This window comes from Miscanthus floridulus, chromosome 17 (assembly GCF_019320115.1).
Source record: "Miscanthus floridulus cultivar M001 chromosome 17, ASM1932011v1, whole genome shotgun sequence".
NCBI lineage: Eukaryota > Viridiplantae > Streptophyta > Magnoliopsida > Poales > Poaceae > Miscanthus > Miscanthus floridulus.
This window is the reverse complement of record NC_089596.1, coordinates 110,916,105-110,943,886: the sequence shown is the minus strand read 5'-3', so window position 1 is coordinate 110,943,886 and position 27,782 is coordinate 110,916,105. Positions and strand designations below refer to the sequence as shown.

At 46.3% G+C, this 27,782-nt stretch overlaps 5 protein-coding genes across 9 annotated transcripts; 3 read left to right on the top strand and 2 right to left on the bottom strand.

The window, feature by feature from the left end:
* Positions 1–354: 354 nt before the first annotated feature.
* LOC136517537 (protein DETOXIFICATION 16-like) lies at positions 355–2,971 on the top strand. Of its 2 annotated transcripts, XM_066511128.1 has the most exons (8): positions 355–661; positions 758–1,302; positions 1,398–1,484; positions 1,621–1,677; positions 1,781–2,019; positions 2,165–2,283; positions 2,381–2,467; positions 2,586–2,971. In XM_066511128.1, exons 1-8 carry the CDS (start codon positions 413–415, stop codon positions 2,634–2,636), a joined length of 1,434 nt encoding a protein of 477 aa, XP_066367225.1. In that variant the 5' UTR covers positions 355–412; the 3' UTR covers positions 2,637–2,971. The 2 variants fall into 2 exon arrangements, with proteins under 2 accessions (XP_066367225.1, XP_066367226.1); XM_066511129.1 differs by lacking the exon at positions 2,586–2,971 and having other exon boundaries at positions 2,165–2,215; positions 2,325–2,447.
* Positions 2,972–3,256: 285 nt separating this feature from the next.
* Positions 3,257–5,475, bottom strand: LOC136517622 (protein DETOXIFICATION 16-like). Of its 2 annotated transcripts, XM_066511245.1 has the most exons (7): positions 4,697–5,475; positions 4,507–4,593; positions 4,375–4,431; positions 4,035–4,273; positions 3,802–3,920; positions 3,597–3,683; positions 3,259–3,478 (listed from the first exon to the last, which is right to left on the bottom strand). In XM_066511245.1, the coding sequence occupies exons 1-7, from the start codon at positions 5,473–5,475 to the stop codon at positions 3,428–3,430; spliced, it is 1,419 nt and encodes a 472-aa protein (XP_066367342.1). In that variant the 3' UTR covers positions 3,259–3,427. The 2 variants fall into 2 exon arrangements, with proteins under 2 accessions (XP_066367343.1, XP_066367342.1); XM_066511246.1 differs by lacking the exon at positions 4,375–4,431 and having other exon boundaries at positions 3,257–3,478.
* Positions 5,476–9,566: 4,091 nt separating this feature from the next.
* Positions 9,567–12,332, top strand: LOC136517881 (protein DETOXIFICATION 16-like). Its single transcript, XM_066511536.1, has 7 exons — positions 9,567–10,403; positions 10,537–10,623; positions 10,715–10,771; positions 10,908–11,146; positions 11,802–11,920; positions 12,062–12,148; positions 12,242–12,332. Exons 1-7 carry the CDS (start codon positions 9,574–9,576, stop codon positions 12,290–12,292), a joined length of 1,470 nt encoding a protein of 489 aa, XP_066367633.1. The 5' UTR covers positions 9,567–9,573; the 3' UTR covers positions 12,293–12,332.
* Positions 12,333–19,446: 7,114 nt separating this feature from the next.
* Positions 19,447–22,150, top strand: LOC136517369 (protein DETOXIFICATION 16-like). 2 transcript variants are annotated; one of them, XM_066510921.1, is made up of 8 exons: positions 19,447–19,740; positions 19,837–20,381; positions 20,477–20,563; positions 20,700–20,756; positions 20,860–21,098; positions 21,244–21,362; positions 21,460–21,546; positions 21,665–22,150. In XM_066510921.1, the coding sequence occupies exons 1-8, from the start codon at positions 19,492–19,494 to the stop codon at positions 21,713–21,715; spliced, it is 1,434 nt and encodes a 477-aa protein (XP_066367018.1). In that variant the 5' UTR covers positions 19,447–19,491; the 3' UTR covers positions 21,716–22,150. The 2 variants fall into 2 exon arrangements, with proteins under 2 accessions (XP_066367018.1, XP_066367019.1); XM_066510922.1 differs by lacking the exon at positions 21,665–22,150 and having other exon boundaries at positions 21,244–21,294; positions 21,404–21,526.
* A 109-nt stretch (positions 22,151–22,259) lies between these two features.
* Positions 22,260–24,602, bottom strand: LOC136517372 (protein DETOXIFICATION 16-like). 2 transcript variants are annotated; one of them, XM_066510923.1, is made up of 7 exons: positions 23,778–24,602; positions 23,585–23,671; positions 23,453–23,509; positions 23,113–23,351; positions 22,880–22,998; positions 22,675–22,761; positions 22,260–22,556 (listed from the first exon to the last, which is right to left on the bottom strand). In XM_066510923.1, exons 1-7 carry the CDS (start codon positions 24,554–24,556, stop codon positions 22,506–22,508), a joined length of 1,419 nt encoding a protein of 472 aa, XP_066367020.1. In that variant the 5' UTR covers positions 24,557–24,602; the 3' UTR covers positions 22,260–22,505. The 2 variants fall into 2 exon arrangements, with proteins under 2 accessions (XP_066367020.1, XP_066367021.1); XM_066510924.1 differs by lacking the exon at positions 23,453–23,509.
* Positions 24,603–27,782: the final 3,180 nt, after the last annotated feature.

Here is a 27,782-nt window from a genome sequence, read left to right as displayed (position 1 = left end):
ACTGAGAACTTATTGAAACCTGTTTTACTTGTAATCTGTGAAAAAATTCTGAGTTGAACATGTTTTTCTGAGTCTGGGGGTGTCAGGCCGTGGACTGGCACAGGCACACTGGGCCAGTCGGGCCATCGGGCCGGCACGGCACGGCACGAGAACTTTAGGGCCGTGCTTGGGCCGTCAGTGCTGCCCGTGGGCCGGCACGGCACGGCCCGATGCACTTGGCGGGCCATGCCGGCCCAATGACCTCCGGGCCGTGCCAGCACAGGCCCATGCCGGACCGGGTCGGGCAGCCCGAATGGCCATCTATACCTCACTCCTCCGGTCCTCCCCATAAAACGCGATCCTTTTTATCGGGGCGGTCGGGCGGGGCGTCTTGGCACAGCTCCTCGCGCGGCGCGGGTCGGGGGTCGAATCGATGGACCACAAGCCAGGCGCGGCCGTCCATGAGCCGTTGCTCCCGTCGCCACCACAGCCGCAGGGCAAGGCGGCGTCGGCGGAGGCGAAGCGGCTGATGCGTCTGGCGGGGCCGATCGTCGCCAGCTGCGTGCTGCAGAACGTCGTCAACATGGCGTCCGTCATGTTCGTTGGCCACCTCGGCGAGCTCCCCCTCGCCGGCGCTTCCCTAGCCACCTCCCTAGCCAATGTCACGGGCTACAGCCTTCTCGTACGCCCTCCGATCGATCCCATATATATATTTCCCTCCTCTCCCCCGTCCCCATCTACTAGTGCATCGTCCTGATCGACATGGCGGCCACCGCAGACCGGCATGGCGACCGCGCTGGACACGCTGTGCGGCCAGGCGTTTGGCGCGCGGCAGCTCCACCTCCTCGGCGTCTACAAGCAGCGCGCGATGGTAGTGCTCGGGCTCGCCTGCGTCCCCATCGCGCTCGTCTGGGCGTACGCCGGCCGGATCCTGCTCTTCCTCGGCCAGGACCTGCAGATCGCCGCGGAGGCCGGCGCGTACGCGCGGTGGCTCATCCCGTCGCTCGCCGCCTACGTGCCGCTGCAGTGCCACGTCCGCTTCCTGCAGACGCAGAGCGTCGTCCTGCCCGTCACGGCGAGCTCCGGCGCCACGGCGCTCTGCCACCTGATCGTCTGCTGGGCGCTGGTGTACAAGGCCGGCATGGGCAGCAAGGGAGCCGCGCTCAGCAACGCCGTCTCCTACGCCATCAACCTCATCATACTGGCACTGTATGTCAGGCTGTCGGCCGCGTGCAAGGAGACATGGCATGGCTTCTCATGGGAGGCGTTTAAGGACCTGTGGAGGTTCACCGAGCTTGCCTGGCCGTCTGCCATGATGATCTGGTGTGAAAAACTTGTACTTTAATTAAGTTTAATACTTTACTGATTCCAGTTATACCATTTCACAGACAGAAACATGCTATTCTTCCTTGCTGCAGCTTGGAGTGGTGGTCGTTTGAAGTTCTTGTGCTGCTATCCGGTCTTCTGCCAAATCCTCAGCTGGAAACTTCAGTCCTGTCAATTTGGTATGCACGGTGCTCTAATCATGTGTGTAGCTTGGCAAAGGACAAGCTCTGCAGTTTGCACTTCATATACTGCACACCTTTTGTTACTTGCTGTTTCTATTCTCTAATTATTTTTTTTAATTGCCCTATTTTACAGCCTAAACACTGGCGCTCTGCTCTACATGATACCATTGGGGCTTACTTATTCCATAAGGTGCCCTTCCTCACATAGCACTTCGCAATACGTTTTTTCTTTGTTTTGTCCTCGTGCATTGCTGTCGACATAATTGACAGATTGTAATGCTTCTTTTCCACAGTACACGTGTTTCCAACGAGCTTGGTGCCAGGCATCCTCAGGCCGCGAAAATGGCAACAAAGGTAGTCGTGTACATGGCTTTATCTGAAGGAGTCGTTATATCCTTGACCATGACCATGCTACGCAATATTTGGGGATATATGTACAGCAATGAGAAGGAAATTGTGACATACATCTCTAAAATGTTGCCCATCCTCGGGATATCTTTCTTCATAGATGGCCTTCATAGCTCTCTTTCAGGTCGATTTCACTGATCAACTCATTGTGAATCTAAATTCTGCACAAGCACAATGTGTAATTCTGAACTTGTGTTCTGAAACTGGAACACAAGTTCCAGAACTTGTGTTCTGAGTGCTAATATGAATTACTGCTCTTGATTTGCCAGGGGTGCTCACAGGCTGCGGAAAGCAAAAGATTGGCGCAGCCGTTAATCTCGGTGCGTTCTACTTGTTAGGCATCCCAATGGCTGTACTGCTTGCATTCATCTTCCATCTGAATGGAATGGTACTACAATAACACCTCTGCTAACTTGCACATAACTTCAGTGAAAACCTCCACGTGACATCTCGGAACTCTGAAACTACTGCTGTTCTCTCACTAGGGCCTCTGGCTTGGCATCGTCTGCGGTAGCGTCACCAAGCTGGTTTTTCTTTTGTTTGTAACGTGTTCCATAGACTGGGACAAGGAGGTAAGTAGAAGGCCAAACGCTACCAGGATGATTGTTCAGTTTTTTTTCAGTTTATTCGAGAAGAGTATGGGCTAGTCAATGTGATATGTATATCCTTTTTGGTCCTTTCATATTTCAGGCAATCAAGGCGAAGCACGGAGTGTTAAGCTCATCTCTCCCATTAGCATGAAAAATGTTAGTGTTACATGGAAATTTAAAAGCAGTTGACCAGAACTCAGCAAAGAAAGTGTGGGTCGGATCTGTCCGGAAAACTTTCTGTAGTTGGGAAAACTGACCGACATCTCAAAGTCACAAAACTATGGGAAGACAAGAAGAACCAGATCCAGTAATTTTGGATTCATCTTTCTTGGCAACAAGTGATAGGACAGAGCTCTCTCTATCTAGGGAGTGTTAAGTTTTGTAAAACTGTAATGGTTTTCAGGAAATATAATTAGCTTGATTGAGCCAAATGACAATGATGCATGATAGTTTTTCACGTTCTGACAAAAAATATGGGATAGCTAAGAATTGTCCAATTCGAGTTTTGTGTGTGTATATATTAAATGTACATCATTGATCTTATGGTGTCAGATATGACGTCAGAGTTTATGGCACTAGTAGATAGAAATATTTTTGACATGTAAAAAATCCAATTCAGAAGCTGAAAATTATTTTAATATCTTGAGAAATGCTAAGTGTTCAAAAAAAATGAGGAAAATATTGGAAAATTTGAAATGGATAAAGATATTAAATTATAATAATGATTTTGAGAGGTTACAGTGTTTAAGCAGTGGAACCCCTATGATGAATAGAGGCACAATCATATCATATCCCTGATGATAAGGACATTTAATAACAGAATCTATTTACTAGCTAACATGTTAGAGAACACATAGAACCCTAATGTCTCTCGATTGGGAAGGTAGTGTAGCAGCAGTAGATCCATTGTGGTGTTGTTATGTCCAGTTGCACATAACTCTATCAAGCTATGGGAAGAGATGAACTGAATACCGTTTCTTTTGCCTTGATTGCCTGAAAAAAAATGTTGAAAAACAAGAATAAGCATCACCTTTGACTGTCCAAATAAAATGTGACAGATCAGCAGTAAATAGTAATGTTTATATTGTGATACTTTCATAGTATATTTTACCTCTTTCTCCCAGTTTATCCGCAGTGTGATCCACAGGAGCAGCACAAGCTTGGTGAGGCTGCCACAAACGATGCCAAGCCACAAACCCTAGCAAATAAAAGGAACAACACCTTTTTCAGTCTTAGGGAGGTATATATATATTTGCTCACATGCTGATTTCGCTGCGATTTTGTCAAAATTGATTGGGAGGTTCCCAAGAATGTACCATTCCATTCAGATGGAGGACAAATGCAAGCAACACGGCCATGGGAATGCCGGCCAAGTAGTACGCACTGAGATTAACACGTGCACCAATCTTCTGCTCACCACATCCAGTCACCACTCCTGAATAATTTTACAGAATCATCAATCATGCAACACCGTTCCACTTCATTTAGTTTTATGAACTGCTTATATGAATTGAAGAGTGAATTATTCAGTTGTAAAAATGAGGCTCACCTGATAGAGAGCTATGTAGCCCATCTGTGAAAAACGATATCGCAAGAACTGGTATCATTCTAGCAATGTATGTGACAACTTCAGGTTCATTGCTGTACATGTAACCCCAGAAATTGCGTAGCAGAATCATGGTACAGCCGAGCAGCAAGCCTGTAGACAAAGCGATACACATGACCACTCGAGTTGCCAGCTTTGCTGCTTGGGGCTCACCGGCACCAAGTTCATTTGAAACACGTGTGCTGCAGAGGGGAATAAAAGGGAAATATGAATACACCAATAATATACAAGAATGAAGCACATATATATAGGAAAACATATCTCTGTTCATATAACCTCGTACCTTATGGCTGTACAAAGACCAAATGGTACCATGAACAGCAAAGCACCAGTGTTTAGACTGCAGAATTCGACAAGCTAATCAGAGACGTGAAGAAGGTAAAGAAAGTTTCTTGGAGAATTGACATTTAATTACCATATTGACAGTACTGAGGTTTCAAGCTTAGGATTGGGCAGCAGACCAGAGAGAAGCACAAGCAGTTCAAAGGACCACCACTCCAAGCTGCATGCGCAAAGGGAACAGGTCAATCAATATACATAGGCAACAAACATGGAATGGAAGACTGAATTTCTGAAGAAAACAAAGATGTAGGAGCTAGTCTCACCAGACCATCATCGCCGACGGGATGGCGAGCTCGGTGAACCGGAGAAGGTCTCTGAAAGCCTCCGTGGAGAATCCAGTCCATGTCCTCTTGCACGCGCTCGAGAACCTCACGTAGAGAGCTAGCATGGACAGGTTGAAGGAGTAGGAAATGGCACTGCTCAGCGCAGCGCCTTTGCTGCCCATGCCGGCCTTGAACACCAACGCCCAGCACACCAAGACGTGGCCCAGCGCAGCGACACCGGAGCTGACCATGACCGGCACCACGATGCTCTGCGTCTGCAGGAACCGGATGTGGCACGCGAGCGGGACGTAGGGGACGAGGCCCAGTATGAGCCACCGGGAGTAGGCGCCGGCCTCCGCGGCGATGTCGCGATCCTGGCCGATGAACACGAGGATCTGGCCGGCGTTGGCCCAGACCACGGCGATCGGGACGCAGGCGAGCGCGAGCACCAGCATGGCGCGCTGCGTGTAGACACCCAGGAGGGCGTACTGCCTGGCCCCGAAGGCCTGCCCGCACAGCGTGTCCAGCGCGCTCGCCATGCCGGCGAGCAGGCTGAAGCCGGTGACGTTGGCGAGCGAGCTGGCCAGGGAGGCGCCGGCGAGGGGCAGCTCACCGAGATGGCCTACGAACATGACGGACACGAGCTGGACCACGTTCTGCAGGATGCAGCTGGCCACCAGCGGCCCCGCCAGGCTCAGCAGCCGCTTAGCCTCGGCCGCGGCCGTGTGCTCGGGCCGCGGCACGAGCAGGGGCTCCTCTGTAGCTGCCTTGTTCTCCATGATGATCAAGTTTCACAAGCGTGTGATCCGAACTCCGAGGGGATATGAGGAGCAGAGTCAGAGAAGCAAGGATGACCGGAGGGAAGGATTTTATACATGAAGCTGAGCAGCAGATTCAAGATATTCGGAAATCGGAAGCTACCACGTAACCAATAGCCACAGCTTGGACAGTTGGACACTTGGATTCAACTACTTCCTCGGTTCCAGGAGACTGCTAATTTTAAAGTTTAAAATTGTCAAAGAGTACAACTACTTTTTGAGATACATCATTTTATGTTTAATCAAATTTATATAATAAGTATTGAAATTTTATATAATATTAGTAAATTCGTCGTGGAACATGTAAGAGTGTGTGTGTGTCTATATATATATATATATATATATATATATATATATATATATATATATATATATATATATATATATATATATATATATATATATATACACACACACACACACACACACACACGGGGTTTGGATCCCTGTTGTGTTTCATAAAAACAAAAGTTACCGCCTACGTGTGCATACAGTGGGACAAACTAATAAAGAGCAAGTTAGACCTTTATTATTAAATTATGCATGGAGGGAGTGTTTAGGGCAGTCCCAATGGTGTATTGATGATGGTTTCTATCCTCATTAAATGACTTACCACGTAAGCAAAACGCTGACATGGCAACGTAATTAATGAAGAAAGAGAACAAAAATCCTAGAAATGGTTTCCTCATGAAGAAATCAGGTCTTCTCGTGACCCAATGCACCAAGAAACCATGAAATCGTCATTGGGGAGAAACCACCAGTTTCTAGGGGGCTCGTGCCGCACTCCCATTGGAGGAAGAAGATAGAGTTGGGAGAGAGAAAGAGAAAATAATTATTACTCATAATAACCATGGGTTGAAAAACAGTACTTTTTTGGTGCGGTATCCTATGTTATAGAAACTACTATTTTTTTTATTAGGATTGCCCTTAGTTATGCAGGTGCCGTGGCTGCCAAGAAACGGTCAAAGTACAGCTTATGTAATAGGCACATGCTGATGACAGGTAATAAATAAACAAATTAAAACCCCAAACAAACACATGGCTGTTGAATAAGCTCTCACATGAAGCTCAGTGCAATATGGTACTCCATCATTTTTGGTATGTTATAAGGGTATATGCGGAACGCATACTATGTGGATAAGAGTTTGTTGGGTGCACTTTGGTCCTCTCCTTCCTTCAATATAATTTTTTTCACACATGAGAAGACACTGTATGAAGTTCTTTATCAAGAGATAGTGTCATAGTGTGTGATGTTTCTGATGCTATGTATTGGAAATGAATCCGTATTAACCTTGTGCGCACAACATATTAATGCACTACATAGAAAAAGTTTACCTTTTTTGACAATCTGCATTTTTTGTGACAACTGACAAGTGAGAACCTCAATCGTGTTAATTAATAGAGAGGTTCTGTATAAGGGAAAAAAAAACTTGAATTAAACAGGGGTAAACTGTGCCACTTGTACTCCTTGGCAGCCAGTAGCCACCGTAGGCCGGCATATAAATAGACAATACAAAAAGACTGCATCAACGGGATAATTAAACGCAAGGATACAAAACCAGTATGGCCCTGTTGGCTTTGAGGAATTTGGAGGAATCTTGATGAATTTGGATGAATCTGGAGGAATTTGTGAGAGAAAAACAATATTCCAAATGAAAAAAGAAGCAGGTTAAGCCGGATTTAAGGGCACACGAACGGGGCCTATGCTGCGACTGCGAGGCCCCTTTCCTGTCGTCTTCCCGAACCCATCGACGTCACGATCCTCCACTCAGAACCATGGATCTGGTACAATTTTTATATGGATACTAGATAGATGCGGCTACATAGCCGTTGTCCCATTAGGAATTTGGGTTCCGGGCTTACAGTCCAAGGAACAAAGATACTGTTTTAGATTCATTCGTTCAAAATTGCAGACCGGCTATTGACCAAATTAGACCTTAGGTTCATATTAGGCCTTGTTTAGATACAGGACGTAAAGTTTTAGTGTGTCACATCGAATATTACATGGGGTGTTGCATGAGGTGTTCGGATACTAATAAAAAAATAAATTACAGAATCCGTCGGTAAACCGCGAGACGAATTTATTAAGCCTAAGTAATCCGTCATTAACACATGTGTTACTGTAGCACTTTATTGTCAAATCATGGACTAATTAGGCTTAAAATATTCGTCTCGCAAAGTAGTCGCAATTTGTGCAATTAGTTATTTTTTAATCTATATTTCATACTACATATATGTATCCAAACATTCGATGGAATAGGATGTAAAGTTTTAACGGAGGATCTAAACAAGACCTTAAGTAATTCTGCGATAGGAGTACAAAATAATACTAGCTAACAAACTTGGCAGCCACGTTTTGGCCGGCATAAACAAAACACTGAATGTTGCGTTCCTGCGTCACATTCACATGCAGTGAATCCTTGCAAACGCATGATGCATTCCATCACTCCTAAATCCTAACATAAGTAGCTAGGCAATACGCACCCCGATGCATCCATCACCTTGCAAGACATCCAAAAGACTCGTGGCATGGAAGAGCCAATAAGCGTGGAGGCGGCGGAGCCAAAAGGGGTAGGTTCTTGCGGTGCCCGACGTGCGGGCTTAGCGGGTGATGCTAATTAGCCGTCGAACCACCAAGTGAGCGGTCGACACAACGGGGACTAGCGTGTTGACAAACACGTGAACCTCGGGAGAAAAATCATCGTGTCAACCTTGTTCTTCCCGTTGGTTTGTATCCCCATTACACAAGCTTACAATTACTTTTATACATATTAAGCTTGTGTAGTTGCTTTTGTAATTAGATAGCTTGTGTAGCTTGCTAATTACCTTCTTGCTTGTGTAGCATAGAAGTAGCTCCCTTGCGTGGCTAATTTGATTTTAGTAACCTTGTTAGTCACATTACTTAGTTTGTGTAACTAAGTATTTGCGCTCTCTAATTAGGCATTGGTTGCCTTGTTATTGAGCATTGCTAGTGAGCTTAGTTATCTTTGTGCTTTTGTTTACTAGCATGTGTAGGAGCTCCCTTGTTGCTTAAAGTACTAGTGGCATAGGTTTGTGTAACCTTGCTCCTAAAATTGTTTAGGAGAGCTCTAGCTAGCCCGGCATCTTTGTTGCATAATTGTTATCTTTGCAAGGTGCTAGTGAACATATATAGTGGGGTATAGTCTTGGCTAGACCGATAGTTTTAATTCCGCATTTGTATCGGTTAGCCGACACGATTAAGTTTTAGAAAAAACTATTCACCCCCCTCTAGTCGCTATCTCGACCCTTCAGTATCTTCTTTTTGCATAGTGCCAAAATTAAGAATTTAGTGGAACTAAACAAGGGCATGGATACTAGATAGATGCGGCTACATAGCCGTTGTCCCATTGGGAATTTGGGTTCTGGACTTACAGTGCAAGGAACAAAGACACTGTTTTAGATTCATTCGTTCAAAATTGCTGACTGGCTTATGACCAAATTAGACCTTGAGGTTCATACCAGGCCTTGTTTAGATACTAAGACGTAAAGTTTTAGTGTGTCACATCGAATGTTATATGAGGTGTTGCATGAGGTGTTCGGATACTAATAAAAAAACAAATTACAGAATCCGTCGGTAAACCGCGAAACGAATTTATTAAGCCTAATTAATCCGTCATTAGCACATATATTACTGTAGCACTTTATTGTCAAATCATGAATTAATTAGGCTTAAAAGATTCATCTCGTAAAGTAGTCGCAATTTGTACAATTAGTTATTTTTAATCTATATTTTATACTCCATGTATATGTCCAAACATTCGATGGGACATGGTGTAAAGTTTTAGCGGAGGATCTAAACAAGACCTTAAGTAATTCTGCGATAGGAGTACAAAATAATACAGCAGCCACGTTTTGGCCGGCATAAACAAAACAAAGAAACGAAACACTGAATGTTGCGTTCCTGCGTCACATTCACATGCAGTGAATCCTTGCAAACGCATGATGCATTCCATGGCTCCTAAATCCTAACATAAGTAGCTAGGCAATACGCACCCCGATGCATCCATCACCTTGCAAGAAATCCAAAAGACTCGTGGCATGGAAGAGCCAATAAGCGTGGAGGCGGCGGAGCCACTTCTCGTGCCACTGCCACGCGGCCCCACCGATACCGACAGTGGCTCGGCCTCGGCGGCGGCAACGGCGGCAACCGAGTCGAAGCGACTGCTGCGTCTGGCGGGGCCGCTGGTGGCTAGCTTCATCCTGCGGAACTCCGTCCAGATGGTGTCCGTCATGTTCGTGGGCCACCTCGGGGAGCTCCCCCTCGCCGGCGCCTCCCTGGCCGCGTCGCTCGCCAACGTCACCGGCTTCAGCCTTCTCGTCGGCATGGCGGGCGCCCTGGACACGCTGTGCGGGCAGGCGTTCGGGGTGAGGCAGTACGGCCTCCTGGGTGTCTACAAGCAGCGCGCCATGCTGGTGCTCGCGCTCGCCTGCGTCCCCATCGCCGTGGTCTGGGCCAACGCCGGCCAGATCCTCCTCGCCGTCGGCCAGGACCCGGACGTCGCCGCGGAGGCCGGCGCGTACGCGCGGTGGCTGATCCCGTCGCTCGCCGCGTTCGCGCCGCTCACCTGCCACACCAGGTTCCTGCAGGCGCAGAGCGTCGTCGTGCCCATCATGGCCAGCTCCGCCGTCACGGCGCTCGCCCATGTCCCGGTGTGCTACGCGCTCGTGTACAGGGTGGGCATGGGGAGCAAGGGCGCCGCGCTCAGCGCCGCCGTCTCCTACGGCGTCAACTTGACCCTGCTTGCTGTCTACGTCAGGCTGTCCAGCGCTTGCAAGGCGACGTGGACAGGGTTCTCCACCGAGGCCTTGTCTCTCTCTGGCCTCCGGGAATTCGCAAAGCTCGCTGTCCCGTCGGCGATGATGGTTTGGTAGCCAACTCTTCTTTAATTTATTTGTCATTTGTCAGAGGAAGATTAGAATGCCTATTGTTAACTACTGACGGCTGCTTGCTTAGTAGTCTGACGACTGGTGAGTGATGCGTGCCTTCATTCTTTTCTTCAGCTTGGAGTGGTGGTCGTTTGAACTGCTCGTTCTGCTCTCTGGGGTTTTGCCAAATCCTAAACTTGAGACTTCCGTCTTGTCAATTTGGTAATGACAATAATTGGACAGAGATAGTATCTGTTACTCTACTTTTCAAGATATATATTGCTTAACTGAGTGGACATTGCTGATTTCGTAGCATCAACACGGCTAGTCTGATGTACATGGTACCGCTTGGCCTTGGCACTTCTACAAGGTCTTCTGTTTGCATCCTCTCTCTCTCTAGTCTCTAATAAAACGTTCGCATTTGCTGTACTGTAGTTTATCATCTTTTCATTTGCTAACTGATTTGCTATATATACTTGTTTTCTCCTCTCTCTCTCTCTATCTAGCACACGCGTCTCCAATGAACTGGGTGCAGGGCGGCCTGGAGCAGCGAGGCTAGCAGCGCGAGTTGTGGTGTGTATGACCTTGTCTCAAGGGGTGGTGCTGGCAACCATCATGATTCTCCTGCGCAACATTTGGGGATACGCGTACAGTAGCGAGGAGGAGGTGGTTACATACATTGCGAGAATGCTTCCCATCCTTGCTCTTTCCTTCTTGGTCGATGGCCTTAACGGTTCTCTTTCAGGTAATGCTCTTGTCTGAAATCGAATTCAATGCTTGATATCTTTGGAGACGCGGTGAAAAGAAAACAAAAATTATCATTTAGGACACAATTTGGTGAAATCCTAAAAACCACACATATCAAAAATTACTACATCATTCAGTTTAAACTAGTGTTTTCCTAAACTTTAAATGGCAGTTTAGCCATTGTTCAAGCTAAATGGTAATTTAGATATAGATGTAGAAGTTACTTTAGAGCATGTTTCATAATTACATCGGGTAGACTATTTAGATATAAATTTAGGGGTTACATTATGTTATACTTTTATAATGATATATGTGGATACTTTAGATGTAGATTTTAGGGGTTATATAGGTTGTCTTAAAAATGGGTTGGCAAGTTGTAGATGCATATTTTAGTGGTTATTTTATATTATTGTTATAATAAAAAATGTCGATAATTTTTAGAAAGCAAGATAGATTTAGTGACTCTTATTGATGATTAGAGCCTATAGAATTTGTGACGAGATGTTTTTTTTTTATTTTTGTAAGATTCTATGGTTTATTCTTTTTCTAGCATGTCTTGGAAGGATTAACAAGAAGGCTTAGTAACACTAAGATCATTTAATCTGAACTTTAGAGGCATATATAATTCTATGAGTTTTTTGGTAAATTTCCAGGGGTGATCACAGGATGTGGCAAACAGAAAATTGGTGCTCGCGTTAACCTCGGCGCGTTTTACCTAGTTGGCATTCCAACAGGGGTGTTGCTTGCGTTTGTGTTCCATCTAAATGGAATGGTACAATGTCTCTAGTGCCTTTCTCCTCCGCCCTACCAATTGTTGTAACGGCCGCTCTCACTTACTCATGTGAGAGATGGTTGTCTTACTCTAAAGCCTCCCCTAGCTAGTCCCGGTCTGAACTGTTGTTTTTCTTCACAGGGTCTTTGGCTTGGCATTATGTGTGGAAGCATCAGCAAGCTAGCGTTGCTCCTGTGGATTACACTGCACACAGATTGGGGGAGTGAAGTAAGTAAAAATTCAGCCACAAGGCTTTTACTATGTATTACCGTGCAGCTTAGTTGATGTGCTCTCATGACTCATGGTCCCAAATTTAATTAGGCTATGAAGGCCAACGACAGGGTCCTCAGTTCGTCAGTGCAAACAAAGTGATGAAACCTGCTACCTTCCTCACATGAATATATGTCATTTGATCTGTTTGGCATTGCTCAACTTCATCGATTTCAGCTATACTTCGAAGTTCAAACACGCCACCATGAAGGGGTTTTTTTTTATCGGAACACGCCACCATGAAGTTAGAGAAGGAAAAAGAGGCGTTCAGCTATGACGTACGTTAACTCCAGCTCTCTAATGGGAGGTTTTAGTGAGAATAATCTATTGGGCCCTTGTGATCTTTGTATGAATATATGTTAGTATCTCTCCCCTACACGTTCAGGATTAACAGCAGGTTCATTTCGGCTGAATTGGCTTATAAGCCATAGCTGAAAGTACTGCTGGCTTGTTTGGTGTGAGAGAAAAACACTGTTCAAGCCGTGGATTATAAGCTAGATACGAGCAAATAAACCGAAACGAACAGGCTGTAAGGCTAGCTGGTCTCGGATCTCTTGAGTTATTACTTAGTCATGAAGATCCTATCCGGTAGAGTAATTCTGCAGAGCAGCCACAATGTGCTCAAAAAGTAGTCCATAGAGATTAAAGTATTCACTGTAGACTGCCTATAACATTGTGGCTTCATTCATAGAGCAATCCATAACAAAAGTCGTCCATAGGCTTATGGACCGTCCATAGGCTTATGGACCGTCCATAAGAAATAAAATATTATTTCCTCTCCATCCCTCTCCCTGCTCCCTCCGCTGTCTGCGCCTAACTGTGAATCTGCCATGCACCCCACTAGCTGTCGCACCTCCGCCTCCGCCTCCTGCTCGGCCGCCCTTCGTGCTGCAGCGGGGTGGGCAGGCTACTCACGCCAGAATGGGATCAGGGAGGAGAGGAAGGTGGCGAGCGGGCTGGACGCATCGTCGGGCCGCGCGGGGGCGCCGACACAGTGACGGGCGTCGCCATGGTCGGGGTCGGGGTCGGTAGGCAGTGGCGGGGTTGAGCCAGAGCGCCGGCTTCGAGGGGGAGGAGCCCGGCGGCAGCGCAGAAGCCGAGCAGTTGCGAGATGAGGCATGGGGAAGAAGAGATTGGCATTTTTTATGTGCTAGTGGGCCCCATATTTTGGTCCATTTAGACTACTACATTGTGACAACAACAATAACTATAGCCCACTGACGCAAAAGTTACCCATATGGACTACCCAGTCTATATACATTGCGGATTCAAAAAGTAGATGGCAACGTATTAGTTGCAAACCAATTAACCTGTGTAAACTTGGAAACTACCAATCAGAATCACTAGATGTTGATCCAATGGATGGGGTGAGAGCTGAGATTTTTTTTTTCGCTTAAGCCCCCACCCGCTGGCCCTTTTTTGCGCTTAAGCCTCCTCACCCCATCCATTGGATCAACATCTAGTGGTACTGATTAGTAGTTTTCAAGTTTGCATAGGTTAATTGGTTTGCACATGATATGTTGCCAAAGTAGATATCTATAGAAATGCGAAACATTAATTTTGGTTTCATGTCAACTTGACACTGGAGTATGACCACTAAGACAAAAAATAATTTAGTTTGTGAGACACGTCGGATATACAAGAATTTTCAAATGGTATGTTCAGAAGTGGAGCAGCCAATGGGCCTGAATCAGCCGAAGCTAGTTACTATTTGGGTTAAAATCAGCCCAAATTAGCTGGAGTTAACTTGATAGCTGGCAGGCAGAAGCTCTCAAATCAGGGCTTCTACTTTTGATTTGAGGGTTTTGCCCATATTTTTAAGGGTCTCATTTTTTTGTATCTACTCCAGCAAAAGCCCTCAAATTCATCCCCACATACTATGACATATGGGATCCACCTGACATTCCCTATATGCTCTGTCAACTGAGCTACCCATCTGCATCTCGTCTCCCGGTCGGGTGCGTCGGGAGGAAGAGGGCGCCGACCGAGCCTCATCGGAGAACTGAGGCCACACATCGCTCGAAGAAGGGGCCGCACTCGCTCGGAGTCACAGGAGAAGCCACCACCTTCGACGAAGGAGCGGAGACGGACCTGACCATGAGCGTGACCCAGAAATCTACCTCGCCGCCGACCGCGACCTCACCCAACGGCCTCTACCTTGCCGCCTACCGCAACCTCGCCATGATCTGGCTGCTACCTCGCCACCGAGAGGAGAGAGCCGCGCCACCGGGGAGTTCCTCTACGCGTTCGAGCACCACTACAAGGCGGCAGACAGCTCCATGCGCTCCTGATTTAGGCCCGCACGCACAGGGGCCTCAAGAAGGTTGTAGAGCGGAGCTCGTCGAGTGAAAGGTTCTAAATGGCTAGAGGGGGTGAATAGCCTATAATTTTTTTACAACAAAACTAAGACAAATGGTTAGACAATTAAATGGTGAAGCTAATGTTGCGTTAGCACTATAAGGGTTACAAGCCACCTACCAACAATTCTAGTTATCTATGATTACTGAGCACCCAATGACTATGTATCTACTTGCTACTCTAGTTGAGCTAACTAGAAGCTAATTACAACTAGTTAAACTAAGTTACTCAACTAGTTAAGCTACACTAGCTACCTCTACACAAAGATATCTCTAGGAATGTAAATACAAGAGAGGTAGAGGGGATATATCGCCATGGCAAGACACAATCAATCAATATATCAGTGAAAACTTTAGAGACAAGATGACACAATGATTTTTCCTCTGAAGTTGACTTGCTTACCGGCAAGCTACGTCCCCGTTGTAGTGATCCACCCACTTGGAGGTTCACGCGCTAATAGGCATCACATGCCTAACCCGCAACTAGGTGCCGCACAACCAACACAAGATGGGGATCCACAAGCTACGAGCAATCCACTAGAGTTGACTTTTGTGATCTCCCACTGGAAGGCACAAGAACCCCTCACAATCACCATGATCGGAGCAGGGGGCAAGCACCACCCTCTGTTCAATGATCCTCGCTGCACCAAGCCGTCTAGGTGGCGGCAACCACCAAGAGTAACAAGCAAATCCCGTAGCGAAACACAATCATCAAGTGCCTTTAGATGCAATCACTTCAAGCAATGCACTTGGATGCTCTCCAATCTTACCAAATGATGAATCAAGCAAGCAAGATGAGTTAGAGAGGATTGGCTAGGCTCACTAGGGTGTATTCTCAATAGAAATGGTCAAGAGAGTGAACCATGGTCGGCCAACACGTTGATATAGAGCCTCCAAAAGAATAGAGTCGTTGGCCCCCTTAATGGGCTCTCTACGCATCGACCGGACCCTGACAGGGTCCAGACCGGACTCTGCCCACCAAGGTCCGGTCGCCCCGATGCGCGCCACGTGTCCCCTACTTCAAACGCTACGTGTCGATCTCCAATGGTCAAAAGTTTGCGCATGTGCCTCCACTAAGTAGCATCCGGACCGGACTCGGACCCTAGGGTTTGGTGCCTCTCCAATGCACGAGTCTGACGGGAAACAGAGAAGTTCCCGAGCGCTAAATAACGACTGGACCCAGTTCGACTGGAGTGACCGGACTTGTAGACACTAGGGTCTGGTTCTGCCATTTTTTATGCAGAGAGCTCCCGAGAGCGCCAAATGCGACCGAACTCAGTCTGACACTCACGATCGGAACCTGACCCAGGGTCCGGTCCTTCCTGAGCTGCCACGTTGCCACCTATGTGCCTCAACGCCATAACCGGACCCTCAGCGTCGGGTCCGGTCGCTCCCGCGACTAGGGTCCGAAGCTCACCGCGCGCCCTCGGCCTGTGAGGGAGTCTCGACCGGACTCACCTCACTAGGGTCCGGTCCTACCAACAGCAGGGTCCGGTCCCTGTTTTCGCCTCCGTTTCTTCTCCAACTTCACCACCCTTGCTCCCAAGTGCTAACCACCAAGTGTATCACCATTGCGCATGTGTGTTAGCATTTTCTCAAAAGCATTTTCAAAGGTGTTAGCACTCACTAGAATCTAAATGCACATGCAATGAGTTAGAACATATAGTGGCACTTTGATAACCACATTTCACGATGAGTTTCACCCCTCTTAATAGTATGTCTATCTATCCTAAACCCACTCACACCCACTTGGTGTCTTGAGTGGCAAAACAAAATGTTTCTATCAAATATACATTTATCTTGAGCCATTTTATTTTTCTCTTTCTTCTTTTCCAAGTTCAGAGCTTGATCACCATTATCACATGTCCACCAACATCATCACGGACTTCATCTTTGCTCCAACACATGATGTGTACCAACCTATCTCATATTCACTTAGAGTCAAAGGTACCTAGGTTTTCATCAATTATCCAAAACCAAACTAGAGCTTTCACTAGGGAGGCCTCCGGAGAGGTGCTCGTCGGGCAGGGGTGCAGGCGGGCGGCACGCGCTGCTTCCGCGCCAGTGCAGGGAGAGAAACGGAAGCAATTGTGGCCCAAAGCCCACAGGAATGAGAACCGGAGGGTGGATTTGAGCGTTGCCTCAAATTTGAGGGCTAGAATAGGGGCTCTACTGAGGTGAGTTTTTTCCCTCGGACCTCAAAAATAGGATGAGGGCTTAAATAGGGGCCCTGCTGGAGATGCTCTAACAACTAGCTAGGCTTGGCCTTGTGCGGGATAGATTGAGTGGGGAGAGAGAGAGAAATAAGAGGGTACTCTAGTCCATTTGCATAAACATACGGAAATATTAGTTAATATAAGGTTCCAAATAGGTAGACTAACAACTAACTCACTATTTCTTTGCAACAACTAATAACTAGTCTAAATCTATCCAAACAAACCCTTACTCTAAACCTTTTCCATCGCACTAAAAGCAAATACATTGGTGTTGTCATGCAATGCCATATGATCATGATACGATTGAACAACTAATGTATACAATGGATTATCTTTTAAGTTGTCTTATAGTAATTTAATTATTTTTGGTTTATGCAATAAATAAAGAAAAGTTTGTGAGTTGGCAACATTAAATCATACTCCATCCGTCTATAAAAAGATGCAACTATATAATTTGTGCAAATCAAATTACCTTAACTTTAACCAAATTTATAGTGAATAGTATTAACATTTATGTCTCCAACTAAGTTTACTAAGAAAATATATTTCTTAATTTAATGATACTTATTTTGTATCATAATATTAACACCTTTTTATATAACATTGGTCAAGCTGCAAATCATTTGGTTCCTCAAAAAGTGAGAATTATATCCTTTCATGGACAGAGGAAGTACAATGGTCAATTTGTTGCTCGTCAGGAAAGTTTAGCCGTCCTCGCCGAACAAGTGGATCAACTGAAGAGGAAGACAGAAAACACTGATAGGGAGTTTGAGTTCAAGAAATAGCAACAGGAGGAGTACAATAAGCTCTGTGAGCATATCATGCTCTTAAGCGCTGGTAACTCTCAGTCTTGTTGATGCAGTAAACATGTGGTTTGTTTGTTGTTTTGATGTGAAATTTTGGCGGCTTGATATGTGAACTCTGTCAGTGGTTTGCTGCTGAGCTGAACTGATGTTATTTGATTCAGGTTCAATATAATTATGCATGTAGTTATTTTGTGCAGCAGTGTGGATCTGAAATCATTTTCTCTGATGTAATGATTGGTGTGCACGTGGTAGATCCAGTACAGGCACGTTGTTAAATAAGAATCTGACACGTGTACGAACCAGTGAATAATACGTAACAGCCACGACAGGGCACATGGGCCAATACAAACAAAATACATGGTACCAATCCGTCCTACCACGTGGTTGAATCAGAAAAAGACACATGGATAACTTAGGGCACGACACGTGGCCCAATAAAATACTGACACTCGAACGTACAACATCGAGACACATGGTCGAGTAAAAGAAAGACACGCGGGGTATTGTGGTCATACCACGTGGATCAATAAAAATATGACACATGGTCCAATGAAGAAGTGACATGTGACCCAACCACAACACGACATGTGTGCCAATAGAAAACTGACATGTGGAACAACAGGGTCCCGACACGTGGTGCAGTAAAAACCTGAAATGTGTAAGAACCAGAGATGACCATGTTGTGCAAGAAGAAGGTGACACGTATCCGAACCATCTCCAATGCAACCGGCTATAGCATGTACACGTAGAAAGCATCTCCAACAGAAGCACCCGCCAGCGTGGCTGCCCCTGCCACGCAAGCCAAAGTAGTTCTATGACGGTCAGTTTTCGTTATAGATCTATCCACTTCCATGACGATTTTCTAGAATCATCATAAAATTGCAAGAATGACGCGACTTCCATGACGAACTATTTTTCATCATAAATTCGTCACAAAACTGAAATTATGACGAATTTGGCTCCTTCAATGACGAAAGTTGTTCGTCATAGAAGTGGATATTACTAGCAGTGCACGCTGCGAATCGCGCAAAAAACCATCCGACTCCACCACAGGCGTGGATCGCCTCAGCGCGCTGCCAGATGACATCCTCGCCAAGATCCTCTTTTACGTTAGCACCACTGACTCCATCCGGAACTGCACTCCGTGTGGAAGCTCCCCTTGATCTGCACTTCCCCTTCTTCCATGAGCCAGCCGACGAGTTCAGCGACGCCCTCGACAACCATCGGGTGCCTCTCCACCACCTCAAAGTCGAGGGCCACGGCCACGGCCAAGGCGGCCTACCCAACTCCCTCGCGACCTAGCTCCCCGCCGCTACGCACCGCGTCTCCAGCCCCAACTCCAAGTTCCCTTACCAATCGCAGCCCCCGTCGATTCCCCTCCGCAGGCAACTCCTGTGGTGGGGGTGCTCTCGCCGCCGCTGGATCCACAGACCACTAGTGAAATCGACGAAGCACGCTGGCCTACACGGCTCAGGCTGAAGGAAAGAGATAGTCGTTATTTGAGGATTTAGCTAACAATTAGCTTTTCTATTATCTATACATGTTTAGATTCAAAAAAGATAATAATTAGCATGTAGAACTACTATTTACGGGAGCTTAGAATACCAGTCTGTATCAAACACGTAATTAATCAGGACTGTAGTGACTTGTAACTGATGTGGCTCCAGCAACGTACCAAAGCCAGCCCCTACCCAGCAAATCCAGGCCATGGGTCCAATCTGTCGCGGAGTCGCGCCGAATTCAAACCCAGGAGGCGAAAACAAAAACAATGACGAAATCTATCGCGCCGGATGTGTCGAGTCATCGGAGTCACGACCTCACTCCTCCGGTCCTCCCCATAAAACGCGATCCTTTTTATCGGGGCGGTCGGGCGGGGCGTCTTGGCACAGCTCCTCGCGCGGCGCGGGTCGGGGGTCGAATCGATGGACCACAAGCCAGGCGCGGCCGTCCATGAGCCATTGCTCCCGTCGCCACCGCAGCCGCAGGGCAAGGCGGCGTCGGCGGAGGCGAAGCGGCTGATGCGTCTGGCGGGGCCGATCGTCGCCAGCTGCGTGCTGCAGAACGTCGTCAACATGGCGTCCGTCATGTTCGTTGGCCACCTCGGCGAGCTCCCCCTCGCCGGCGCTTCCCTAGCCACCTCCCTAGCCAATGTCACGGGCTACAGCCTTCTCGTACGCCCTCCGATCGATCCCATATATATATTTCCCTCCTCTCCCCTGTCCCCATCTACTAGTGCATCGTCCTGATCGACATGGCGGCGACCGCAGACCGGCATGGCGACCGCGCTGGACACGCTGTGCGGCCAGGCGTTTGGCGCGCGGCAGCTCCACCTCCTCGGCGTCTACAAGCAGCGCGCGATGGTAGTGCTCGGGCTCGCCTGCGTCCCCATCGCGCTCGTCTGGGCGTACGCCGGCCGGATCCTGCTCTTCCTCGGCCAGGACCCGCAGATCGCCGCGCAGGCCGGCGCGTACGCGCGGTGGCTCATCCCGTCGCTCGCCGCCTACGTGCCGCTGCAGTGCCACGTCCGCTTCCTGCAGACGCAGAGCGTCGTCCTGCCCGTCACGGCGAGCTCCGGCGCCACGGCGCTCTGCCACCTGATCGTCTGCTGGGCGCTGGTGTACAAGGCCGGCATGGGCAGCAAGGGCGCCGCGCTCAGCAACGCCGTCTCCTACGCCATCAACCTCATCATACTGGCACTGTATGTCAGGCTGTCGGCCGCGTGCAAGGAGACATGGCATGGCTTCTCATGGGAGGCGTTTAAGGACCTGTGGAGGTTCACCGAGCTTGCCTGGCCGTCTGCCATGATGATCTGGTGTGAAAAACTTGTACTTTAATTAAGTTTAATACTTTACTGATTCCAGTTATACCATTTCACAGACAGAAACATGCTATTCTTCCTTGCTGCAGCTTGGAGTGGTGGTCGTTTGAAGTTCTTGTGCTGCTATCCGGTCTTCTGCCAAATCCTCAGCTGGAAACTTCAGTCCTGTCAATTTGGTATGCACGGTGCTCTAATCATGTGTGTAGCTTGGCAAAGGACAAGCTCTGCAGTTTGCACTTCATATACTGCACACCTTTTGTTACTTGCTGTTTCTATTCTCTAATTATTTTTTTTAATTGCCCTATTTTACAGCCTAAACACTGGCGCTCTGCTCTACATGATACCATTGGGGCTTACTTATTCCATAAGGTGCCCTTCCTCACATAGCACTTCGCAATACGTTTTTTCTTTGTTTTGTCCTCGTGCATTGCTGTCGACATAATTGACAGATTGTAATGCTTCTTTTCCACAGTACACGTGTTTCCAACGAGCTTGGTGCCAGGCATCCTCAGGCCGCGAAAATGGCAACAAAGGTAGTCGTGTACATGGCTTTATCTGAAGGAGTCGTTATATCCTTGACCATGACCATGCTACGCAATATTTGGGGATATATGTACAGCAATGAGAAGGAAATTGTGACATACATCTCTAAAATGTTGCCCATCCTCGGGATATCTTTCTTCATAGATGGCCTTCATAGCTCTCTTTCAGGTCGATTTCACTGATCAACTCATTGTGAATCTAAATTCTGCACAAGCACAATGTGTAATTCTGAACTTGTGTTCTGAAACTGGAACACAAGTTCCAGAACTTGTGTTCTGAGTGCTAATATGAATTACTGCTCTTGATTTGCCAGGGGTGCTCACAGGCTGCGGAAAGCAAAAGATTGGCGCAGCCGTTAATCTCGGTGCGTTCTACTTGTTAGGCATCCCAATGGCTGTACTGCTTGCATTCATCTTCCATCTGAATGGAATGGTACTACAATAACACCTCTGCTAACTTGCACATAACTTCAGTGAAAACCTCCACGTGACATCTCGGAACTCTGAAACTACTGCTGTTCTCTCACTAGGGCCTCTGGCTTGGCATCGTCTGCGGTAGCGTCACCAAGCTGGTTTTTCTTTTGTTTGTAACGTGTTCCATAGACTGGGACAAGGAGGTAAGTAGAAGGCCAAACGCTACCAGGATGATTGTTCAGTTTTTTTTCAGTTTATTCGAGAAGAGTATGGGCTAGTCAATGTGATATGTATATCCTTTTTGGTCCTTTCATATTTCAGGCAATCAAGGCGAAGCACGGAGTGTTAAGCTCATCTCTCCCATTAGCATGAAAAATGTTAGTGTTACATGGAAATTTAAAAGCAGTTGACCAGAACTCAGCAAAGAAAGTGTGGGTCGGATCTGTCCGGAAAACTTTCTGTAGTTGGGAAAACTGACCGACATCTCAAAGTCACAAAACTATGGGAAGACAAGAAGAACCAGATCCAGTAATTTTGGATTCATCTTTCTTGGCAACAAGTGATAGGACAGAGCTCTCTCTATCTAGGGAGTGTTAAGTTTTGTAAAACTGTAATGGTTTTCAGGAAATATAATTAGCTTGATTGAGCCAAATGACAATGATGCATGATAGTTTTTCACGTTCTGACAAAAAATATGGGATAGCTAAGAATTGTCCAATTCGAGTTTTGTGTGTGTATATATTAAATGTACATCATTGATCTTATGGTGTCAGATATGACGTCAGAGTTTATGGCACTAGTAGATAGAAATATTTTTGACATGTAAAAAATCCAATTCAGAAGCTGAAAATTATTTTAATATCTTGAGAAATGCTAAGTGTTCAAAAAAATGAGGAAAATATTGGAAAATTTGAAATGGATAAAGATATTAAATTATAATAATGATTTTGAGAGGTTACAGTGTTTAAGCAGTGGAACCCCTATGATGAATAGAGGCACAATCATATCATATCCCTGATGATAAGGACATTTAATAACAGAATCTATTTACTAGCTAACATGTTAGAGAACATATAGAACCCTAATGTCTCTCGATTGGGAAGGTAGTGTAGCAGCAGTAGATCCATTGTGGTGTTGTTATGTCCAGTTGCACATAACTCTATCAAGCTATGGGAAGAGATGAACTGAATACCGTTTCTTTTGCCTTGATTGCCTGAAAAAAAGTGTTGAAAAACAAGAATAAGCATCACCTTTGACTGTCCAAATAAAATGTGACAGATCAGCAGTAAATAGTAATGTTTATATTGTGATACTTTCATAGTATATTTTACCTCTTTCTCCCAGTTTATCCGCAGTGTGATCCACAGGAGCAGCACAAGCTTGGTGAGGCTGCCACAAACGATGCCAAGCCACAAACCCTAGCAAATAAAAGGAACAACACCTTTTTCAGTCTTAGGGAGGTATATATATATTTGCTCACATGCTGATTTTGCTGCGATTTTGTCAAAATTGATTGGGAGGTTCCCAAGAACGTACCATTCCATTCAGATGGAGGACAAATGCAAGCAACACGGCCATGGGAATGCCGGCCAAGTAGTACGCACTGAGATTAACACGTGCACCAATCTTCTGCTCACCACATCCAGTCACCACTCCTGAATAATTTTACAGAATCATCAATCATGCAACACCGTTCCACTTCATTTAGTTTTTTGAACTGCTTATATGAATTGAAGAGTGAATTATTCAGTTGTAAAAATGAGGCTAACCTGATAGAGAGCTATGTAGCCCATCTGTGAAAAACGATATCGCAAGAACTGGTATCATTCTAGCAATGTATGTGACAACTTCAGGTTCATTGCTGTACATGTAACCCCAGAAATTGCGTAGCAGAATCATGGTACAGCCGAGCAGCAAGCCTGTAGACAAAGCGATACACATGACCACTCGAGTTGCCAGCTTTGCTGCTTGGGGCTCACCGGCACCAAGTTCATTTGAAACACGTGTGCTGCAGAGGGGAATAAAAGGGAAATATGAATACACCAATAATATACAAGAATGAAGCGCATATATATAGGAAAATATATCTCTGTTCATATAACCTCGTACCTTATGGCTGTACAAAGACCAAATGGTACCATGAACAGCAAAGCACCAGTGTTTAGACTGCAGAATTCGACAAGCTAATCAGAGACGTGAAGAAGGTAAAGAAAGTTTCTTGGAGAATTGACATTTAATTACCATATTGACAGTACTGAGGTTTCAAGCTTAGGATTGGGCAGCAGACCAGAGAGAAGCACAAGCAGTTCAAAGGACCACCACTCCAAGCTGCATGCGCAAAGGGAACAGGTCAATCAATATACATAGGCAACAAACATGGAATGGAAGACTGAATTTCTGAAGAAAACAAAGATGTAGGAGCTAGTTGTCTCACCAGACCATCATCGCCGACGGGATGGCGAGCTCGGTGAACCGGAGAAGGTCTCTGAAAGCCTCCGTGGAGAATCCAGTCCATGTCCTCTTGCACGCGCTCGAGAACCTCACGTAGAGAGCTAGCATGGCCAGGTTGAAGGAGTAGGAAATGGCACTGCTCAGCGCAGCGCCTTTGCTGCCCATGCCGGCCTTGAACACCAACGCCCAGCACACCAAGACGTGGCCCAGCGCAGCAACACCGGAGCTGACCATGACCGGCACAACGATGCTCTGCGTCTGCAGGAACCGGATGTGGCACGCGAGCGGGACGTAGGGGACGAGGCCCAGTATGAGCCACCGGGAGTAGGCGCCGGCCTCCGCGGCGATGTCGCGATCCTGGCCGATGAACACGAGGATCTGACCGGCGTTGGCCCAGACCACGGCGATCGGGACGCAGGCGAGCGCGAGCACCAGCATGGCGCGCTGCTTGTAGACACCCAGGAGGGCGTACTGCCTGGCCCCGAAGGCCTGCCCGCACAGCGTGTCCAGCGCGCTCGCCATGCCGGCGAGCAGGCTGAAGCCGGTGACGTTGGCGAGCGAGCTGGCCAGGGAGGCGCCGGCGAGGGGCAGCTCACCGAGATGGCCCACGAACATGACGGACACGAGCTGGACCACGTTCTGCAGGATGCAGCTGGCCACCAGCGGCCCCGCCAGGCTCAGCAGCCGCTTAGCCTCGGCCGCGGCCGTGTGCTCGGGCCGCGGCACGAGCAGGGGCTCCTCTGTAGCTGCCTTGTTCTCCATGATGATCAGGTTTCACAAGCGTGTGATCCGAACTCCGAGGGGATATGAGGAGCAGAGTCAGAGAAGCAAGGATGACCGGAGGGAAGGATTTTATACATGAAGCTGAGCAGCAGATTCAAGATATTCGGAAATCGGAAGCTACCACGTAGCCAATAGCCACAGCTTGGACAGTTGGACACGATTCAACTACTTCCTCGGTTCCAGGAGACTGCTAATTTTAAAGTTTAAAATTGTCAAAGAATACAACTACTTTTTGAGCTACATCATTTTATGTTTAATCAAATTTATATAATATTAGTAAATTCGTCGTGGAACATGTGTGTGTGTGTCTATATATACTATAACACATAATTTACCATAATTTTATATACTAATTTACCATAATTTTATATACTAATTTACCATAATGTCAATACATATTTACGATAGTTGGGTTACTATAACACATGGGAATATTTACCATAACGTTATAGTAAACCACTTAGTAAGGAGTTACTGTGAATCTCGTAAATTAACATAGTAATTATCATAACTCAAAGTGGCTACAGAATAAGTTATTCTGTAGCCAGCTACAGGATAGTAGTTCTATATATATATATATATATATATATATATATAGGGAGAGGCTATTCAGTAGCCGGCTACAAAATAAGTTATTCTGTAGCCACCTCTATTTACCATAATTTTATACACTAATTTACGATAATATTAATACATATTTACGATAGTTGGGTTACTATAACACATGGAGATATTTACCGTAACGTTATAATAAACCACTTAGTAAATTAACATAGTAATTATCGTAACTCAAAGTGGCTACATAACAAGTTATTTTGTAGCCAGCTACAGGATAGTAGTTCTATATATATATATATATATATATATATATATATATATATATATATATATATATATATATATATATATATATACACACACACACACACGGGGTTTGGATCCCTGTTGTGTTTCATAAAAACAAAAGATACCGCCTACGTGTGCATACAGTGGGACAAACAAATAAAGAGCAAGTTAGACCTTTTTATTATTAAATTATGCATGGAGGGAGTGTTTAGTTATGCAGGTGCCGTGGCTGCCAAGAAGCGGTCAAAGTCCAGCTTATGTAATAAATAAACAAACACAAGGGCTGTTGAATAAGCTCTCACATGAAGCTCAGTGCAATATGGTACTCCATCATTTTTGGTACGTTATAAGGGTATATGCGGAACGCATACTATGTGGATAAGAGTTTGTTGGGTGCACTTTGGTCCTCTCCTTCCTTCAATATAAATTTTTTCACACATGAGAAGACACTGTATGAAGTTCTTTATCAAGAGATAGTGTCATAGTGTGTGATGTTTCTGATGCTATGTATTGGAAATGAATCCGTATTAACCTTGTGCGCACAACATATTGATGCACTACATAGAAAAAGTTTACCTTTTTTTGACAATCTGCATTTTTTGTGACAACTGACAAGTGAGAACCTCAATCGTGTTAATTAATACAGAGGCTCTGTATAAGGAAAAAACTTGAATTAAACTGGGGTAAACTGTGCCACTTGTACTCCTTGGCAGCCAGTAGCCACCGTAGGCCGGCATATAAATTGACAAAACAAAAAGACTGCGAGGCCCCTTTCCTGTCGTCTTCCCGAACCCATCGACGTCAAGATCCTCCACTCAGAACCATGGATCTGGTACAATTTTTATATGGATACTAGATAGATGCGGCTACATAGCCGTTGTCCAATCTGCTACATAGCCGTTGTCCCATGGCCCCGTTTAGTTCGCTGGCAGATTTGGCGCCGTCGGAATTTGTAACACTGTAGTGCGCTGTAGCGTTTCGTTTTTATTTGGTAATAATTGTTCAATCGTTGACTAATTAGACTCAAAACGTTCGTCTCGTAAAGTACAACCAAACTGCGCAATTAGTTTTTGATTTCGTCAACATTTAGTACTCCATGCATGTACCGTAAGTTTGATGTGACGGGGTATCTGAAAGGTCCTTGTTTGGTTTTGGTAATTGAGTGACAACTTAGGTGGACTAATTGTGTTTATGTGAGATACACAGGTGATTAGTCCACAGGTACATGTGTATGAGCAACATATGCCATGAAGGTGAAAATGTCTTGGAGATGTTGCAAAGCTCACACATGTGATGATGAAGGAGCTTAAATGCACATGAGACATGACATTGAGTCATGTGATCAAGGTGGAGAAGATCAAGACAAGACTTGGCTTGATGGACCGGTTGCAAGCGTGAAGGGCAAGTCGAAAGCTTTGGAGTGATGGACCGCGTGGCGGTGAAGCTTGAGCAAAACTTGGCGCCAATGGACGATGGCAACGGTGAAGAGCAAGTAGAGTCAAGATCGATGAACCAATATGATCATGTGATGATATGAAGTGGATCATATCATTGTTGATCGTGTTGGTGTATGTGTTGCATCGACATTGAAGGAGATGGAATGGAATGCGCAAGGCAAAGGTATAACCTAGGGCATTTCATTTCACCGGTCATAGGTGTGTAGAGAAGTTTATGACCGGGTTTAGGATAGATGGCCATACTATCAAGAGGGGCAAACTTGTTTGCATATCGGTCATCTAGTGCCACTCGAGTGATCTAACTTTGCATTGTCGCTAGGATCGAGTGGCGTGGCAAGTTGAGTGGCTAACATCCTTTGGGAAATGATTGTAAAAAGCTAACACACATACACATGGTGGCGTACACTTGGTGGTGTTGGCACATTTACAAAGGAGGTGGTGTTTGTAGGGATTCGGCGCTTTCAGGAAAATGGAATGCCTATTTTCTATTGCGCTGGATATAAATTCTTTGTGGTTGGCACATTGGAGCAAGGGTGAAGAAGTTAGAAGTGAAAACGAGTTGGTCGCGAAGATGCTGGCATCGGTCAACTGACCGGACGCTGGATCTGCATGCACCAGACGCTGGCAGGCTGCGTCCGGTCAAGCTGACGTACGGTGACGCAGAAGCTGGAGTGTGACCGGACGCGTTCGGTCATGCTCGGGAGCTTACTGGAAATGACCGGACGCTGAGGGTCCAGCGTCCGGTCAGTTGAAGCTGCTGCGTCCGGTCAGGTCAAGTGACCGTTGGAACTGGGACACGTGGCCGTCTGCGGGCGACCGAACGCTGAGGTCCAGCGTCCGGTCAGCCCGACCGTTGCCCGGTGAAGGGGTAACGGCTAGTTTAGCCCTTGGGGCTATAAATA